Source organism: Wyeomyia smithii, chromosome 3 (genome assembly GCF_029784165.1).
Source record: "Wyeomyia smithii strain HCP4-BCI-WySm-NY-G18 chromosome 3, ASM2978416v1, whole genome shotgun sequence".
In the NCBI taxonomy this organism is placed as follows: domain Eukaryota; kingdom Metazoa; phylum Arthropoda; class Insecta; order Diptera; family Culicidae; genus Wyeomyia; species Wyeomyia smithii.
The window spans coordinates 90,020,664-90,041,213 of NC_073696.1; the positions used below are offsets into that span (position 1 = coordinate 90,020,664).

Here is a 20,550-nt window from a genome sequence, read left to right on the forward strand (position 1 = left end):
GGGGGAATATGTCACAAAATATCAAAAAATTGGTCGCAGTGACGAAAATACCCAACACGGAAAAAAAAAAAGATTCGTACATATTTTCTTTTACATTTCAAAAAAGTTAGATGATATATGATCATTCTAAGCTTTACCATAATAAACGTATATTTCCTGTCTTCGTAATACAGCGAATGTAGTTGTAGGAAAATGAAAAAAAAATTGTCAAGCAAAAAAAATGTATTTGTGGATTGCTACGATTTTTTGCTGGAACTTGTCAATAATTTTGTTTAAAATATTTTCTTCTGTTTGCCAATTGATGAACCTTTGCAAAGGCTTCCATATTATTTTGAAGGTAAGATCCATACTATAGATTTGATTTAATTAGAGTTAAATAAGACAAAACCATGAATTATGATAACGTAAGTATTATTGGATTTGGTTTTTGAGGATATAGAGTAAATTCTGACTTTGACGCATTACGAGAAGTTCTTTGTGCTTTGTGCCTTGTCAAATACATATTTTTTGCACAAAAAATTCTACAGGCATAATATCGCCAAATATAAATGATATTCTTTCGAGTGTTGTTGAATATATTCCAAAAATTGATTTCCAGGGAGGCTGAAAATAAAAATACGTACAGTCGCTGAGCAAACACATTGATTCTGTTTGCAGATATTTTGTAACACAAAACCCCCTAATTACAGTGTTTAGTCCCACGTCAACATTTCATACAACCCTAGGGCTGTATACCTTGTAGTATTTTTTTTCGAAATAATACCAGATCTCGACCGACCTTTTTATAGATTTTAAGGGTGTTTGAATTAGGAAAAAAAATATTTTCCCAATTTCATGAAAAATAGGTTTACGATGGGGGAAATTTCAAAGGTAAAAAAATCAAAACTTTGAGCGCTTTGAGGCAGCTGAAAATTGACCTAGGTCATTATTTTGGGCCAATAAATAGAATGCATATGGTCGGTTTTTAAAATTCGACATGACCATTTTCACGGCCACCTCAATGATCAGCATCAGTTCCCAACAATGTGTTAGAAGAATAAAATTCTATTTGATGATATCACGTCTTTTCTCATTTTCACAGTGAATAGCGATCGCTGTCGGAAACGGCTGTCAACATAGCCTTTTCCGGCCACATAAATAATGAAAACGATTCCTATCAGTGCCACCACAAATATAACTGCAGAGGGTAATGAATAACCATTCGCGTAGTCCTGCGTCAATACAGTGGTCAATTAAACGATAAACTTTTTTCGGAATGCTCATATATAAACGTCAGTTTTGAATGCTCTTCTTTTCCGCATACTGAACCGAATCAATTACATGATATGGTAAACAAATAATTAATTATTCGTTACTGAAATGAGACATTACGCACTGCTAAATGTGCAGTATAATGAGATTGCTGAAAAATTCCAAATGTTCAATATAGCGTTTCATCGTTAACGATTTGAGCGTGCAAAAATAAAAGTTTACACAATTTTTAAACAGCTACTATCAGAATCATAGGGATGTTCTAAACTTATGTTCGAGAGGGAAAAAATCAAACAAATAACAAACTGTTCGGAATTAATCGAGTATTTTTAACGAAAAAACAACACTGTAATGCGTTTCTAACGAATTGCTCAAGAGTAATTTAGCTATTTGAATCTAACACACTTTTTTGGCTCCACTAAAGGTTAAGGAGTTTTATCAAATAAATGTTAAACGTGTATATGTTATCCTAGACATTTTGGTGGATGTATAATAAACACCAATTCACTCGTTCTGGATCTGCATTCATAAATATCACCCTTAAAGCGTGGGTGCTGGTTGCACGTTTCATTTTCAATATCCAGTTGAGCTCAATTCAGATAATGCATTATTTCAAGTTCATCACATCTCAATTATAACTGACATAATTTAATATGAGTTTTTATCGCCACACAAGCACGCAAGCAACCGGTTGAACGCTTCCTTTCGTTCGCAAACGGACGCTGTCACTGGCAGGGGGAACACAACCGCATCCGATCCGATGGTTATGTTTTATCATCGATAGCACTGAGGATTTTTTGTTTGTTTCGAAAACAATCTTACACTCGAAACGTTTCACTTGAATCGAATCAAAGCATGCTGAAGGTTGAAAATAAACTGCACACTTCTTTCCTACAGAGCAGCGCGACGGCATTCATGTATTCGTACGCAGCGCACAGCACACAACCGTAGGACGTAGGCACATCGATTCCCGACTGTCTATTGTTGTCGTTTCTGATTACAGTTTTAATTTTCACTCATGTATGTGACGGCTGTCTGCAGCACTATTACCCCGTATCCGTACCGAACACAACCGACAATCGACCAGCTCGGGGCACTACTGGATCATGGCAACACGCGACCGATACCGCGACAAGCCACCCGCGAAATGAGGCGCCGTTCCGCGACGAAGCCGCAGCAGACCGCTGCCTGTAGAGCACCGACGGTTGCGACTGACTGTTGCTGAGCGTTTGCGAAATCGCACTATTCACCACTCCGTCCGACTGACCGGTAAAGCTGACTTGTGGCAATGCTGAAGAATGAATCCGTGGATGAATGCCGGGTCTGCAAAAAGCGGCATTCAATGCTTACGCGGTTGTGCCACCCTTTCAGCAGCTGACCGAAAATGATGCGCCGGGTTGATGATGGAAATTCACTCTCGCTCTCTCGCAGTCATGACAGGGCCGATCTATCGGAGAATCGAACGCGAATTGGTCCGACATCGGCCTGACAATTCTTACTGGGGTACCGCAAGAGTTTTCACTCGGAGAGAAAACGTAGCAAGAGATGAGAAGATGAATGTTTTTCTCTGTTTACGGTCGGCATAACATATGGGATTTGGGCAGTGTATTTTCACCTAGTTCCGTTTTCTTTTGCGTTCCGTACCGGTAAGAGAGCAGACATAGACGAGATTCGAGAGCGAGAGGGAACGAGAGAACGTATTGAAAGTTCATTTGTAAAGCTTTGTTTTGACAGCAGCGGCGTGAATTTTCGTAATGCGTTTCCTTTGTTTAAGAACGTACGGAACACCATGCAACCCCATTGGTCTGGTTGAACAGTCCGGAAGTGGTAATTAACTGTTGAAAGTTTTGAAATTCAGCTGAAAATGCTCTATTCACGTGTCCGGAGTTTAGTTCCTGAGTTAGTTTTATGTTGGATAGCAAGAAAAACTTTCGATTGAATAAATATTTTCAATTAAAATTCAGAAACATCAAAACAAATTGAAAGTACTACAAGGTATACAGCCCTAGGGTTGTATGAAATGGTGAAGTGGAACTAAACACTGTAATAAGAAGGATTTTTAGTTGCAAAGGTTACAGAATCTGCAGACAGCAACAATTCGTTTGTTCTGTGGTTTAAGTGTTTTTTTTTTATACGCAGCCTCCCCATAAAATTTCTTTTTAGAAATATATTGAACAACACTCAAAAGAACTTCGATTACACTTAACGATGTTGTGTAGTGCTTTTTTTGTGCGAACGACATTTATTTAACAAGGTACAAGCGTGTCGTTGTTATTGTAGAAGCAGCAAGAATTTCTCGCAATGCGTCTGTATCAGAATTAACTCTATTTCCTTATAAACCAAATCCAACAATACATACATTATCATAATACATGATTTTGTCTAATTTAACTCAGATAAAATTTAATTTATTGCATAAATCTTATTATGGAAATAATTTCGAAGCCGTTACATAGGTTCACTTATAGGAAAACATAAAAAGATATGTCGAACAAAATAATCAACAAGTTCCAGCGAAAAATTATAACAATCAAAAATTACAAGGAAGTTAATGTTCGAAATGATTAATTTCTGTTTTTTGTTTGACAATTTTTTTTCATTTGCCAACAATTACATTCACCGTATTACGAAGACAGCTAACATACGTAAGAATATTATTTGTTAAGTTGAAAACAAAAATATATCATCTAACAATGTTGAAATGTAAACAAAGATTCTGAATAGATCCTAGTGAATCGAAAATATATTCAGAAGCATTCGCTGGCTCTTAAGCTTCTATAATTTTGTATTATCAGAAGTCTGCTCTCTCGATCACGATCATTTAGTGAATATCGAGGGTAAAATGCAAAAAAAAATCTTATGACCGTTGCAAAACTGCTCAGTTCTTGTTGAGTAGTTTTTTTTCTAGGGTAGCCATATTCATGAGATAAACTTTTAATCACTATCAATGCAGCAGCATTGCAGTTTTTCCTTGATTTCACGGATATAGAAGTCGTGTACCACTGCAATGATAGACGACTAGAGACCAGCGGCGCTCTGCTCCACATAATATGTATACACTAAGGTCGTTTTTTACGCGGGGGATGCGTTCCAAATTTGTATGGGCCCGCGTAAAAAACGACTTTTTTTAACTGGCAAATATAACAAAGAAAACTGTCCTAAAACGTTAAAACCTCGTTTGAATATGATAGTGGCCAATCTAGAGACCAAAATTCGTTATTTTAAATTTTGAGTATTTACACCAAAACTTGTGAATTTTTTTGAAAACTGATATATGATCACATGTGGCCTAAAACGGAAAACGTGAATAAAATGAGGTCGATATCTTGTACCGTTTTTGAGTAATAGAGGAAAGCAACCCGCGAAAAAAAACGCGTAAAAAGCGACCTTACTGTATTATACTGTACGGTATTATTGCTATTACCAGAAGTTTTCTTTCAAGACATCAGTTTTATTAGGCTCGACAGCAGGTTTAGAAATTGTTCAAGTAAAAGGTTTGTTTCAAAACCTTTCGAAAGATCTTTACCTTCGAGACTTCAAATTAGTCTAAGCTCATGGAAGCAAACTTTAATTGACCTGTTGGAACGGGGAAACCCTGTCCATTTTTTTTTGATATTGAAACAGAAAATATCACAGTGAATGGTTGGTGTCCATTTATATCGTCTGTGCTAGGAATGCTCGCGTGTGATTGGTTCATTGTTCGCGTAAATTTTCTTGTAATTTTTTATCAATTTTCACCGTTGAGCAGTGAAATAACAATGATGACTAGCGTATTATAAAATTGTTTCACGTTTTATCTATCCAACAATATATTGGTTATTGTTATCCATCATGTAGTTATGCTGTTATTATCGTTTGAAATCTGACGTAACATTTGCCAGTTTCGTTTCCTATTCTACAGAATGCATCCCAGTATAGGAAACAATGACGTAGTCCCACGTCAAAAATGTCAGACGCTCAGATATAACTGCAACTTGGCTATTCAGATGTTTTTCAGTAGGTATGTATTTTTTTAAATCGAAGTGCAAAATGTTTCAAATAGTGAATAAAACAGTAGAGTGTAACATTTTCTTTCTTCTATCATGACACATTCATGTATTTTTATTAGTTGTACATGTGTATAAATGTGACGGATACTAAAATAATACAGCAAAATAAGTTGATCATGAATGAATTAACGCAGCCTTTTGTACACCATGTAAATGAAGTCGACAAAATGAAAATAAAAACCTGCACTCCAAAAGCTCAGCCCAGAAAAAGTGAAGGTTTAAAGCTATTCAACCATTCCTATGCATATTGGTGCCCCTACTTATTACCAAAACGCGCCAACTTACGTGAGAGCTCGCATAGTAATCACTTGCCAGGTTCGTCGCTTCAACATTATGTTTACGAGAAAACTCATTTAAGTCTCTGAAAAAAAGTTAGTGGCTAAGAATACAAAAATTAACCGGAATGGTTGAAAAGCTTTAATCTTTAATTTTTGTCCAATTTGAGCTTTTGAAGTGCACCTGTGTTGATCAGATAATTAAGTTTACCTTTTAACTTGTCGCTTAGACGAAGCATTTTCCCTACCAGCTGGAAATTGTCGATCAAAAGAAGGAGGGTGGTATACAAGACACACCGCATGACGTTAGACTACGGTATTTTTATATTCCATTAAAACATATAGTAGACGGAATTGTAACTCTATGTAGTATTTTCAGCAATTTTATCTTACAGTGCATTTCTGAATGCTGAGACGTTAAAGCGTTATAAATAATAATATATACTGAAAGAATCTTTTATATTAGCGCTGTCATTTCAGAAAAACCTTAGCTCCAGCTTAACATATAACTTCATGTATTTAACAAATCACGTTTATTTTAATAACTTAAAAAAACAAGAACTCAATTACAGAACAGTCCGCTTTGCCGGTCAACAAACAAATGAGAAATTCAATTCGATGGCATGCGCTTTTATAGGCGACCAATATTTGCCACCACCCGCTTTCTGCTACTCCAGAAAGAACCGTCCGCTTTGCCGGTCAACGCACGAATGAGGAAGTCAATTCGATGGCGTACGTATGATACCGGCACAGTTTTGGAATGATGGAATGATGGGGTGAATTGTTCGAATAGTACCATATATGTATATCAAGGTTTCGTCAGTTTTTTTGGAAAGAGGGATGAGTTTAGAAGAATAGAGAATGGTAAGGGAAGTAAAAAAGCATCGGAAACAAAAAGTGACCTCTAGTAACACAACAACAACAGCAAATCGTTTACAAAGTTGTATTCGTTAGTATCGGCTGTGCTTGGGAAGAGAAGTAGTGATTGGTTGCTTGGTATGATTGAGACAATCGATGTTGTTTACCAATTGTTCAACACACTCGAGCAATAGGGTTTTTTTTCTTATATAAATTTAACGGTAAAAGAATTTCTGATCGCTTGATACCAAAACCTCGATATTCTGAGAAGAAATGACTGATATATAAGCGCTCAAAACCTGACCACTTTTCCCTTGTTGAATTACTAGATTTTCAAATTCAGGCGCCTAACTTCGATATAGACGTTAGTCCAACGTCAAAAGAAAGATTTTAGTTTTCTCACTATTTCCGTGAATTTTGGTGCACTTAAGTGCGGAAGTGCGTTAAAAGGTCTCAGAGTAATTGCTCGTCGGATTCGACGCTTCTACGTTGTCCTACGTTCCGGTAAAAAAACGCAGAAGCAAAGAACCCGGCGATTTCTCTGCGGCCTTTTGACATTCTTTCGAGCTAGCTACGGGCACCAAAACTCACAAAAATATTCAAAAAATTATAAAAGATGATGATGGTCCCGCCACATACCCCTACAAAGGTTTGAGCTGGACGATTTATCTATAGATAATTAATGTAGTCACATTTAAATCAGTTATACAAAAAAAAAAACGAACTGATTTTACCTCCAGATATAAACTTCTTCAAAAACTGATTACTTGATTCACATTGGTAAGAATGTGAAGAGCTATAGAGCTACACAAAACTAGCACAAGGTTTTCATGACCTTCAGCCAGACTAAACACAACTACTTCATGATTTTTCTCTAAGCATTGTTAAAGAATCCATTTATATCTGAATTCCGCGCGTGAGGCTAAAACTTATGTAGTCACTTTCTATTATTTTTTTAAAGCTACAACAATATAAAGGAAAAAATCCATCATCACCACCGTGACGAACACAGTAGTTTTGTTAATTCATTACATATTAAAAAAGATCTAATATAAAATATGAATAAAATTTTACAACACAATCAGATCCGTTCGTAAAAACTTCGTCAGTTACATGCTTCAATAAAACAATAAATAAATAGATAGGTTCCAAAAATAAATAGTTCATCCAAATTAAATCCGTTGTTTAAACTTCGTCAGATAAACTCTCGTCATTTTATAAAAGTTCTAATTTTCGTTCTGTACAACAGAAACTTTCACGTGTGAAATACATTGTCTCTTGAACTCCGCAAGCGTTGGTGCACGTTTAACATGTCTTGGCATCGAATTGAAAAACATTATACCTTTATAAAACAATGAATTTTGTGAAGCACTTGTTAGAAAAAAAAGGTGTTCTTATTTCATCCGCGTTTCTAGTGTTATATCTATTAAAATCTCTTCCTCTTTCAATTCGATCACACAAATATTGAGGTAGCAAACCATTAATTATTTTAAAAATGAACACCATAGACAAATAAACAATTCGTTGCTTCACGGATAACCATTGCAAAGCGTCCAACATAAAAGCAGAGGAAGTAAATCTATCACAATTTAAAATCAAACGCATTATTCTATTCTGCAAACGCTGTAACCTCAATAATTGTGTGTTATTGGCCAAAAACAAAAAGGTAGGGCAAAAATCCAAATGTGGAGAGATGATTGACTTGTATAGCTGTATTTTACTACTAATCGTTAATTCGTTTTTCAAACGGCATAGAATTCCATACTTTTTGGCAATTTTCTTGATGACATTGTCAATGTGAGCGTTGAACTTTAGGTTGTCATCAATAATCACGCCAAGATATTTAATCTCCCGAACGCGACCAATTGCCTCATCATCAATCAAAACAGAGACATCGTCGTTTACAACGGTGCGCGAGAAAATCATATATTTAGTTTTATCTATATTTAATTTCAATTGCTTATACTTCAACCATCTGTTTAGAGAACGTAAATCTTCGTTCAAGTGTGAAACGGCTTCTTCTACATTCTTAGCTGCAATGAATAATACGGTGTCGTCGGCAAAAAGATTGATATCACAAAAACGTAAAACTCGTCGCATGTCATTTATATACATAATGAACAAAAGGGGCCCTAATACACTTCCCTGTGGAACTCCAAGATCATTCTCCACGGGACTAGATACCGAATCATTAAAAACAGTCTGTTGAGTTCTGTCTGACAAATAGCTCTCAAACCATCTGAATGCAGTACTCGAAATTCCAAAGCGCTTGATTGTGTTCAACAATAAGGGCCTAGAAATTGTCTCAAAAGCGCGTTTTAGATCCAAAAAAACAGCAAATATTGTGTCTCTATTCTCTAAGTTGTCTTTCCATTTTGCTAGTACTAAGTTCAACGCGGTTTCACACGAATGGCCTTCCCGATAGCCAGATTGTTCCGGAATTAATAACGAGTTACTATTTAAAAATTCTAACAGCTGACCTTTAACAACAAGTTCTAATATCTTTTCTAACGTGTGTAACATGTTGATGGGACGAAACTCTTCGGCTTTAATCGTTCCAGCAACCTTTTGAATCGGAACAACCAACGATTCTTTCCACACTTTAGTCACGTACCCAGTTAGCAATGATTCATTAATAAGGTTCAGCAGAGTGTGACCAATAACATTGAAGCAATCTTGAATGACCCTAGCATTTACATTGTCTACTCCAGCCGTTTTACCTAATGAAAAACAAATATTTTTAAGGTCATCCATTGTGATTGGGTGAAAACCATCAAATCTACTATTAACGTTAGTCGGCTGTTTTATTTCATCCGGTTCATCGACCAGTTCAATTGATTAATCATTGAACTTACTAGCAATTACTTGTTCTGTTTGTTCTAATGTGCCATCAAAAGTTATGGACCGCGGTTTATTATTACTAGGTTTTAATAAAGATTTCAAAATTTTCCATAACTCTTTGCTGTTGTATTGATGCTGAATAATCTTCCTCTGTATATATTCACAACGCGTCTTTTCTAACGTTTGTGAATACTTATTACGTGCGATCGTGTACTCCTTCCAATGATTCTGCCTGTTAGACCTACAAAACTTTTTGTACAATTTATCCCTCTTGCGTTTAAGGCGCAAAAGATCAAAATTGTACCAGCTGTTCGAGTTTTTCAGAGAAACTAATTTGTGTTCAACTAATTGATTCGTACACGTTTTCAAGATGTTTGTAAGAACAGCTGCCGAATCATCTAAATTACGGCCCGCGATTGGAAAATCCAAGCTTCTTTCAACAAGATTCGAAACAGCCTGTTTCGAATATTTTCTCCAGCATTTCAATTTTATTAAATCATTGTAATTATTCATTATATCTAATACATTAATCATTAATGTCTCATGATCGGTTATTTTCATATCGGAATTCGTAACTGAACGAATAGAATCAAAATTGGAATAAACATGATCAATCAAAGTTCTACTTCGCTGAGAGATGCGCGTATATTCGTCAACACTTTGTTTTGAATTGAAAGATTCAACTAAGCGCTTCAAATGATTCGAATTTGCATCATATCGCCAGTTAATATTGAAATCACCAGCCAATATGTTCAATTTACTAAAATCAAGAAATTCCTCAAGCCAGTTTTCCAATATTTCAAGGAAACGCTGGTCACTGGTATTAGGAGAATGATATAAAACACCAAAATTACCCAACTTCATGCCACGAATTACTGTTATGCCCAAGAACCAGTTACCAGCCTTAGCTTCGTTTCGGCAAAGCTCGAACTGAACCGATTCTCTGACATAAATAGCAACACCGCCAGTTTGTCTAAAGTGTGTTAAGCAAGCAGCAACGTTATATCCCGGAATACTATACTGATCAAATGCTTCAATATCGACAATATGTGTCTCTGATAAGAACACTAAAAGTGGACGTTTATCTTCAACAACCTGACGTAATGCAACGTAGTTTGTTGTCAACCCTGCAATATTAAAATACATAAAATCAATGTGATTCACACTCTTCTTGGAACTTGTTTGCTATTTATTGAAACGCAAGCTGCTTTTCTTTTGATTAAAAAGTCTTTTATAAATCACGCACTCTGAACTGAATGCGGCATGGTTGACGTCCAAGTTCATTTTACGCTCTCTATTCATTTTTAAACAATTAACGCATTTCAATACAGTAGACGTGCACTCAGATGTCTTGTGCTTTTGGCTACACCTAGAGCATGTATCACAATTTTTGCAATCCTTGCTCTTGTGTCCAAATTCTCCACATTTGAAGCATCTCAACACGTTTATCGCGGGAAGAACTAAGCATCGATCAAACTCTACATTTACTTGCTTAGCAGCTGATAAGCTATCATACGCTTCTAAATCAACTTCCATTACCGCGCTATACTTGTTATAAGTGAAGCGTGGATTTTCAAAGGTATTTACTACTTTTATATTATTTATTGTGAAGCCTTCATTTTGACTCTTTAAAAAGTCAATGAAAACATCAGGAGAAAGATTCTCGCTCATGCCCACTATTTTCAATCTTGGCACCGATGTGGGTACAACAGCGCTGTAATTTTCACCCAGATTATTTTCACTGCCATTTTTCACATTTTCAACATTTTCGCCAATAGCGCATTCAACAATAATGGAACCATCTTTACCGTTCCTAAAATTACTAACTTTGTGTGTTTTTGGATCTAAGTTAGTTTTCAAAAACTTCCGAGTTTCCTCGCAAGCTTGTTTGGACTCTTTAGGTTTAATCACAATAACCGGACGATTCTTAGGTTTGGCCGGTTTAAAACCATTATTATTATTACTATTACTAATCATTTGACTTGTACTCGTTTTTTTACTTTTACTGTGTCTTTTAACGACTTCCGCAAATGTTGCGTCGTCATCAAAAACATCATTTTGATCGTTGTTATCATATTCAATTTTACGCTTTTTGCCGATTTGGTCCGATTCAGAAGGAACCGGCCCATTCCGCGCGCGAGCATCGTTCATCGCAGCTATATTCTGACGCGTATTTAATTCCAAAACCGAGTTATTCAATTTTTCAAATTGCTCACAAAATATTTTTTCAAGAGACTCATTAACATTTAATCTCAACTGTTCAACACCGGCACTCAACGCGTTGTTTATCTGGGCCGATATTTGGTCTCGCATTGCAATGACCGAATCAGTGAGAGAAGATAATTTCTTCATCTCTTCTTCGATACGCTTGACGTCCGAAACCAAATGCTGCCCACCACAACACTGGTTTGATAAACATTCATCACACTTGAAGCAAAGATTATCGTTATCTGTTATAATCTTTGCCGTTGCCTTGGTGAGTCCAGTGCACTTGTAGTGAAACAAACGTGCACAGTTGAAGCCCACACATTTCAACGGCAAATCCGATAGGACAATTGCCGTTCCACAGCCAGAACAAATCATCGCACACAACACACGTTAACACGGGACGCTATACCAACAGACATGCAGGGAAACAAGAGATAGGCAAAAAAAATGATCACCACCGCAGCTAATGCGCTGGGGGGATTTTATTTAGACAAACTTTAATGCGAACAAGCTGCTTAAGCAACTGTTCTTGTACTTAGCCTTGTGTAGATTCACTACCGAAACATGTAAGAATATATCTACCGTGAATCACTTCACTATTTCACACGTAAAATTGCGATTAAATATCACCACAAAATAACACGAACTACTCTGTTCGCCACCAAAGAGATTCCCTGGTGCAAAATCCTAGCGAGTGTTCATTAATCTTCCTTTTTTCAAGGTTTTCAGATGTTTTAGAATTCACGAATTCAAAGCTTCCACAAATATTTATTAGTTAAGCAGATTTTCCAAATTTTTTGGATGCACGTCGTTTACTCAGAGCAACATTTCCGTGAACTTTTTTTACCCCTTGATTATTAACACTACCAGCAAAAGACGGTTATTTAGCACAAATTCAAATATTTTCACACATCTAAAAATATGTGACGCTATAGTAAAATTATTAACGAGTCAAAGCGGTTTGTTTATCGAATGTGTTCAACTTGGACCGGGAAGAAAAATATTGTTAATGCAGCTGTTCAAATACCCATGTTCATGAAAGCGTGGACGGTAAAATTCATGGAAGGAAATTCGAATAAAGGACACAAGAGGAAACGAAGTACTGTGCTTGCTTCATAATGATGAAATTAAAATAATAAAAAAGAGCACGAATGGCAGAATCAAAAAACGGTTTTTTTTTTCTTTTTAACAATATACACTCGCGGCCTTTAGCCGACTCTATTATCCAAGTGTATGCTGTCCTTACTCGCTACCGCTCGTTCGGACTTAACTAAGGGAAAGAAAACCTGTTTGAATAATCCTAGAAAACCAGTAGATCAGTTGTTTGTATGCGAGAGGCCGCTGCTTCCGACGGCGGGTCGGCGGTCGGCTCGGACCGCGGAAACCACGGCGGCTTTGTGCCGCCTCGGTTCCTTGCCCTCGATTATGCGTCTTCGCCGCATGAATTGTTTTATGTTAATTATAATCAACTAGTCATTGAGACGGTTGACGAATGGCTGGACACGTGTCACTTGAGATCCTATTGTGGTTATTCACCTCTGCCCAGCAACTCTTATCCCAACCTCCACGTGGTGCCGATCGGGATACGAGTAACCTTAGCGGAGATCGGGTAACCAACCCCGGTGGAAACATTGGTCGTATGATGACTGGGAAGGGGGAACGTACGCGGCTGTTTCCCCATGTATATAAATACGGAACGAAATTATCGGCATGGACCTAGGCGAACGAAAAAGGACAACGATTATTGGAAACTTGGTACTTGGAATGTAAGGACTCTACTCGAATCGGCACGCGCAAGTATCCTGGTTAGAGAGCTGCGGAAAGTGAATGTGGAGGTTGCAGCTATCCAAGAGGTGCGGTGGCCGAAATCGGGAGAACGCGAATTCCAAGCAGTAGATTCTATTGCGGACACTTCATTTAAGTACCACATCTACTATAGCGGCGGCGTGAAAGCAGAAAGAGAAGTCGGTTTCGTGCTAATTGAAAAACAGATGAAGCGTGTCATTAGATGGAGGCCGATCAGTGACCGTATATGCGTGTTGAGAATTAAGGGCAAATTCTTTAACTACAGCCTAATAAATGTGTACGCACCGACCAACGAGAAACCCGATGACGAAAAGGAGGAGTTCTATGAGCTCCTGGAAAAGACATACAATGAGTGCCCAGGACACGATATAAAGATTGTCATCGGAGATGCAAATGCACAGGTCGGGCAGGAAGACTTCTTCCGCCCCGTAACTGGTACGGAAAGCTTCCACTCTACTACGAACGACAATGGCCTGAGGCTTGTTATTTTCGCTGCAACTAGGGGGATGGCTATCTGTAGCACTTATTTTGCACGCCAGAACATACGTAAGCACACCTGGATGTACCCGAATGGAGAGCTTTGCTCTTAAATTGACCACGTTTTGATTGATGGGCGGCACTTTTCAGACGTTACAGACGTGAGGTCGTTCAGAGAACCGAACGTTGACTCGGATCACTATCTCGTAGTAGCCAAAATCCGCGCCCGGCTGTCCAACGTGTTGAAATCCAAGGCAACGAGGAGGATGCAGTTGAACATCCAGCGGCTATCAACTGAAGGAGTGGCTGCAGAGTACTCGCAGAAGGTTGATGAACGGATTGAGGAAAGAGTTGAAGGGAACCTGAATGAACAGTGGAGGCACATCCACAGTTCTATCAGCACTACAGCGCGAGAAGTGTTGGGTACAACTGTGGCAGCCACGCCCAATTAGTGGTTTGACGCTGAGTGCCAGCGAGTGACGGAGGAGAAGAACCGCGCCAGGGGTCACATGTTGGCCACGGCTGTGACTCGTCAGAGCATGGGTAGATATCGAGATGCAAGAGCCGCTGAAAAGAGACTCCATCGCCTGAAGAAACGACAGCATTGAGAGCGTATTCATGCGGAGGCGGAAGGTTGCTTCTCCAGGCACGATTCGAGGAGCTTCTACAAGTAGGTCAACGGAATCAGGAATCGAAACGTGTCAGCCCCTGTCATGTGCAACGATAAGGAGGGGAACCTGATAACCGATAAAACAGAGATGGCCAGGCGTTGGAAGGAACACTTCAGTGTGCTATTGAACGGTGAGGGAAACAGTGGAGTCGAAAGAAGCAGGATGGCTATTGAGAATGATGGTCAAGCTGTGGATCCACCATCCATGGACGAGGTGAAGAAAGCAGTAAAAGAGCTGAGAAACTGCAAGCCAGCCGGGAAGGACGGCATTCCCGCCGAACTCTTCAAAGTCGGGAGCGAACAGCTGTATCGTGCCATCCATCGGACCATGCTGAGAGTGTTGGAAGGTGCTATACGGAGGGCTGGTGTGCAGAGAAGCGGCACCATCATTACGAAGTCGCACATGCTTCTCGGTTTTGCGGACGATATCGACATCTTTGGTATCAACCGTAGAGCTGTGGAAGAGGCCTTCGGACCTCTCAGGAGGGAAGCTGCGAGATTAGGGCTTGTCATAAACGCTGCCAAAACGAAATACATGGTGGCTGGCAGATTGCGTGGTAGTCCGTCGGAGGTTGGTGCTGCGGTGGTGCTGGATGTGGAAACATTTGAAGTAGTCGATGAATTTATTTACCTGGGAACATTAGTGACATGTGACAACGAGGTTAGCCGTGAGATAAAGAGGCGGATAGCAGCCGCAAACAGGGCCTTTTACGGACTACGTAACCAGCTTAGGTCCCGCAGTCTGCAAATCCGTACTAAACTTGTACTCTATAAAACACTGATACTTCCGGTGGCTCTCTACGGCCATGAATCATGGACGCTGAAAGAGGCTGATCGGCGAGCTCTTGGTGTTTTTGAGCGTAGGATTTTGCGTTCAATCCTTGGCGGCAAACTAGACAATGGTGTTTGGCGCAAACGCGTGAGCCATGAAGTGTACCAGGCATACAAATCGGTGGATATAGTCAAGCAGATAAAACACGGCAGGCTTCAGTGGGCTGGGCATGTAACGAGAATGCAAGCGAAGGCTATATTAAGCAGGAATCCCGATAGAGGTCGTCGACTCCGGGGTAGACCCCGCACTCGTTGGATGTGTGCTGTCGATGAGTATGCACGCGAAATAGGTGTTAGGGGCGATTGGAGGATAGCAGCCCAAGACCGAGGGACATGACGACGTATTCTGGATTCGGCACTGGATCGATAATCGGTCTGTCGCCTTGAAAGTAAGGTAAAGTAAGTAAGTCATTGAGACTAGTGTAAGTAATACATACCATCGAAAAATTACTCTCCTCGATGCCATGAGACTCATTAGGACCTGAGCCAAACCAGTTTGCGCGTTTCTGATCTAATAGTGGCTTGATTTGCACCTCCCATCAAAACTGGTCATTGCTTGTGACCAGTTATAATGTCTGGTTACCAAATAATATTAAATAATAAAGGTAGAGTAGCAGCTTCGATACCGTGACCAGGATTCGCACCAATATGTCATCACGCATTGGTTACCGTTAGTTAGGTTTTGCTACCAGTGATTCTGCTTTTCGTGCCCTTCGAAATTCTGCCTTTTGAAATATTCTGCTATGTGTGTACGGTCATAGAGTTCTGCCTTTCATGATTCTGCCTTTCGTGCTTCTGCCTTACGTGATTCTGCCTTCTGTGGCGAACCCATAAAAACTATACATGCTGGCAGTAAAATCTTACTATGGGGGAGGGTGGGTAGTAAAAAATCTTACGATGGCTTATAATGGGGGAGGGGGGGTCGAAAAAGTTGAAAAATATGCTTACGTAATTATTGAACGGCCCCTAAACAAAATGCTGAAGCGACAAACCGGCGAGCATATGCTATGCGACACTCTGACGCATTTTGACGCACTCCTGCATACTAGGCGCTCCGAAATTCACAGGAATGATCAAAAAGCTATGATCTCTCTAGGGCAACTATTTTGAGCTTAAGGGACGCATATTTTCTCTCTTTTGTCGACCATTGTTATCGAAGAAAGATTCTTCTATTACAAACTTCATGACTTGCAGGAGGAATTTTATGAGCTTCTCGATAAATCATACGAAGAGTGCTCAAAACATGATATAAATATCGTCATCGGGGATGCAACCGCATAGGTTGAACGGAAGCAGTTCTTCCGTATCATTATTAGTAGACACAGTCTCTATGCTAACTTCGCCGCAGCCAGAGGTGTGGCGATCTGTTGCTCACGCTGTCTCTGAAGCAGTGAAGCTTTACTAATGCGGTTTTTGGGAAAAACGATCTACAACGAAGCAAGTGTTCGCCTTACGTTATATCCTTGGCAAGTTCAGATAGTAAAACATGCAAACTGATCATCATTTAAACCTCAAGGCAGCGTACGATTAAGTTAACTGCAATGGGTAACCTTGATCAGTTTTGTTGGGAGACCGTGTTTAATCATAATCTGCCATAATGCTTGAACACGGTTTACCAACAAAACTGATTAAGCTTATTCTTAATGGTTTCTCATCATGCGTCAAGATAGCTGAAGAAATTTCCTTTTTTTCCCTTCGCGGGCTTCCGAACTTATTGTTTAAGACTGCCTTAGAGGATGTAGTGCGGAAAACTGGCTTGCAAAGGAGCGGTAAAAATATCTCGAAGTGTCAAGGCTTTTTCGGATGATGTTGATATCGTCAGTATAAACCACAGAGCAGAGGAAGACAAATTCGTGCCCTCTCAAAAGGCAGCAAGAATTGGACCTATCATCAACTATACCAAAACATACATAGTGTACATAGTGGCTGGTAGAGAGCATGGAAGTTCATCGAGTCTTTGTACTTATTTTGTGATAAATCGTCATTCACGGTTTACGTTTCTACCTGAGATCAAACAGCTTGCATGTCCGCCTAAATTTGCTCTCTACAGGACGCTGATTCTCCCCGTGGTACTCTACGGCCATGAGTGCTGCTCGATAAAGAAACCGACCGGTGAGCATTTGGAATCTTCGAGCATAGGGTACGCCCATCAATAGTTGGCGGTAAACTGAAGAATGGAGCGCATGAACCATGAGCTATTAGACAACAGGCTACAGTGGACTGCCCACGTGACACGAATGTCGGAGGAGCACCCAACGATAAAAAATATTCAGTAGATAGCAGGACCGGATTTAGGTGCTGGAGAGCCCGGGCAGATATTTTCGTGGGGCCCTCTTTTCTTCATAAATTAGAGGTAAGAAAATTTTAAATTTTGAGATGACTTAACGTTTTGCTGGAAGATGACGAAAAAAAAGGTTTCCACTCTGTCTTCACGTCCGGCACATGACTAGGGGGGCCCACGTATCGGAAGGCCCGGGGCATTTGTTCCCTTTACCCCCCCCCCCCCTTAAAGCCGGGCCTGGTAGAGAGCCTGACAGAGGTCGGCGACTTTGTAGTAGACCCTCTCGTTGGATGTGTGGAATAGATGAGAACTCCCGATCGGTCTATGTTAGAAATGGTTGGAGAATACTACCCCAAGATTGAAAGATGTGGTAGCGGATCGTGAACAACATATTTAGTGGAATCTGTTGAATTTACTTTTACAAATTTAAAAGAATTTGCTAGATATTTAACATTATGACAATTTTATATACCTTACCGCTCCGTAATTATGACACTGGTCGACAAAATGAAAAAAATGCATTCAAAAAACTCATACCGGATAAAATGAAAGATTATAGCTGTACAACCATTCCTATTAATTTTGGTGCCCTTAGTCATCACCAAAACGCGTCAACTTACGTGAGTGTGTCATATAGAAATTGCTAGCCGGGTCCGTCGCTTTAACGTTTTGTTTGCGAAGAAACTCATTTAAGTCTTTGATTGATAAAATATGTAATTTTGATAGAAAAAATCAATGAAAGGCTAGTATCAGGAAAGATTTCGTGTGGCTCCAAAACTAACTGCTAACACTTGACTGGTTTCAATCCGGTTAAATCGTGTTCAACTGTAAATCATGATTGCCCTACAAAACGTTTAACATAAAATTTTGTTGAAAATTTGGTAGTGCTTTCGCACAGTTAAAGCCTTCCGCTAGCCTTTTAAAGAAAATGATTTATAGCATACCACCTTCTTCTACTGTGTAAGCGACGTGAGTAGAACCAAACCACATAAAACCAATGTTGATGCAGGAGCACGTACATATCCTTCGCATTCATGAAGTGGCAAGCAGGCAGGTCTAAGGGTATCGCATTCAATGAAACTATAAGAATTGAAGCCACAACCACTGATATCCGTAAAATGAAATGGTATGTCTTAACGTAAGTATGTACATAGAAGCAGCTTCATCCTATCACTAAATCTAGGGCCCAACAAGCGCTATGATTTCTACAAGTAGTCTTTTTAATGCTTTTTACAGATTCAGTTAGAGCTACGATGTATAGAATGCTCTTGTAAAGCATGACTCACATATACTATGCTATAACACTTGCTTGAATTCAACTTACCTGAAAAAGAAAGGAAAAACTTCATTATATTTTTCTGCGTCATAGATGATGATTGAGGGTTACAAGGTAACAACAATAAAATACTATCTCTCATGTTTGGGAAGCCCTTTAACGACGGGGGCTGCCAAAGGTGTTCTTTTTCGGACAGGAAATGACGGTAAAATAATGAACTAGATTGCCCTTGGATACTACACTCCCGTGTGGTAGACCCGGAACCCTTTACGCGTCATCATAATTCAGTTCGTCCCATCGGTGTGATCGGAGAGCTCAAATTGCTCGGCTCCGCATAAAAAAAGGGTTTCCTCTCCTCTGGCATTCGGGGGCTTGTATCACCTTTTCGGCTGCGTCATAAACGACGATGATGCGATAGTGAACTTTGGCGGAAGCTAATTTTAAACAGCTACCTTTCAGAGTCAGAGGACTTGATAAATCCACTTTCATGGCCATCATGGGGGAAACCAAAAAATAATTTACGATCGGTTTTCACCATTTTTAGCCCTAGATATACGAACCACAACCAACCAGTTTGGTTCCAAGAAAAATACAACAGTAAGTGTTGTTTGTTTATCTTATTAAGACAACAGGCTCATATATATTTCACATTTTTTTCGGTATTAATCATTGTAACGTAACCAGCTTTCTTAGAAAAAAAAACTTGGACAAGTGATGAATATATGAGTGATGAATGAGATCGATTACTGCAAACTCGTAGTTGGTCTCTTTTTTTCGTGGTACAATTTTTCTCACAAGCATAAAATGTGTGGTGTGGTTCTGCCTGTTCCAAACATATTGAATATAACTCAAAATACTCCGCTCAAACTCCGCCCTGTAGCGAGTTAAGTATGATTTATGAGGATGCATTGATCATTTGTTTTTTTTTATAGAAATTGGCTCGAAATAAGTCTCAAATCAACAAACAACGAAAATGCTATCTTGAGTTAAAAGAAACTTTACGCAAAAGAAAATAGTAGTAGTTGAACTAATTATCGAAAATCGATTTTAAAAGTTTTTCGAAAATCACTTGCATGGACACAAATAAAATGTTTTTTTTTTGTCCCGTAACCAACAAAGAGAAATGTGAACGAAAAAGAAAAATGAAAATGGCTTACAAAAAAATGTTTCTGGTAATGGTAATACAATAAAACGCGCTTAAAATTCATCAAACTAAATCAACTTACCGGCTTTTCGACGTGCGCGCCACAGAACGGGCGGAACGGTGTTACCCGGGGAGGCCAGTGTGACAGCCTTGAGGGGTCCTGTGGAAAAAAATATTCTCATTCAGTTCATTTTTGAATTGATTTTCAAATTGAGTATTAAAACGTTTAAGAAAGTGTGAAAACAATATCAATTGATTTAGGCAACTATTCATTCCTTAATAATTTCCCTTGCATCAAACAAGCGTTATTTGCTTCAACTTCAATACATGTTTAATTTTTCTTCATTTTTTTAATAAATCAACTGAATTTCAAATCATTAAACTACACGATTGTACACTGGAGAAATCGCGTTTGACAGGCAACTACAGAAAGGACCATTTACATCAACTGGCCGGGGAGTTCCGCAAACATCACAACGCGTTGGAGGTGGTGGTGTGCTAGGTTGTACACTACACTGACAGGCGTAATCCTCACCAACCAAAACCCTAGCTGCTTGCTGAACGTACTTGAGCGTAGGAAGAA

General features: G+C 39.2%; 1 protein-coding gene across 15 annotated transcripts in view; it reads right to left on the reverse strand.

Annotated features, from left to right (window-relative positions):
* The window catches only part of LOC129731640 (dual 3',5'-cyclic-AMP and -GMP phosphodiesterase 11-like), a 328,537-nt gene that overhangs the window by 155,607 nt on the left and 152,380 nt on the right, over positions 1 to 20,550 (reverse strand). For 11 of the 15 annotated variants that reach the window (XM_055691783.1, XM_055691782.1, XM_055691781.1 and 8 more), the window contains one exon: positions 20,050 to 20,127. In XM_055691783.1, coding sequence (XP_055547758.1) covers positions 20,050 to 20,127 — 78 coding nt within the window. Of the gene's footprint in view, positions 1 to 1,789; positions 1,796 to 1,894; positions 2,501 to 20,049; positions 20,128 to 20,550 lie in introns of those variants that run through there. The other 4 variants (XM_055691796.1, XM_055691792.1, XM_055691789.1 and 1 more) reach the window with 4 other exon arrangements.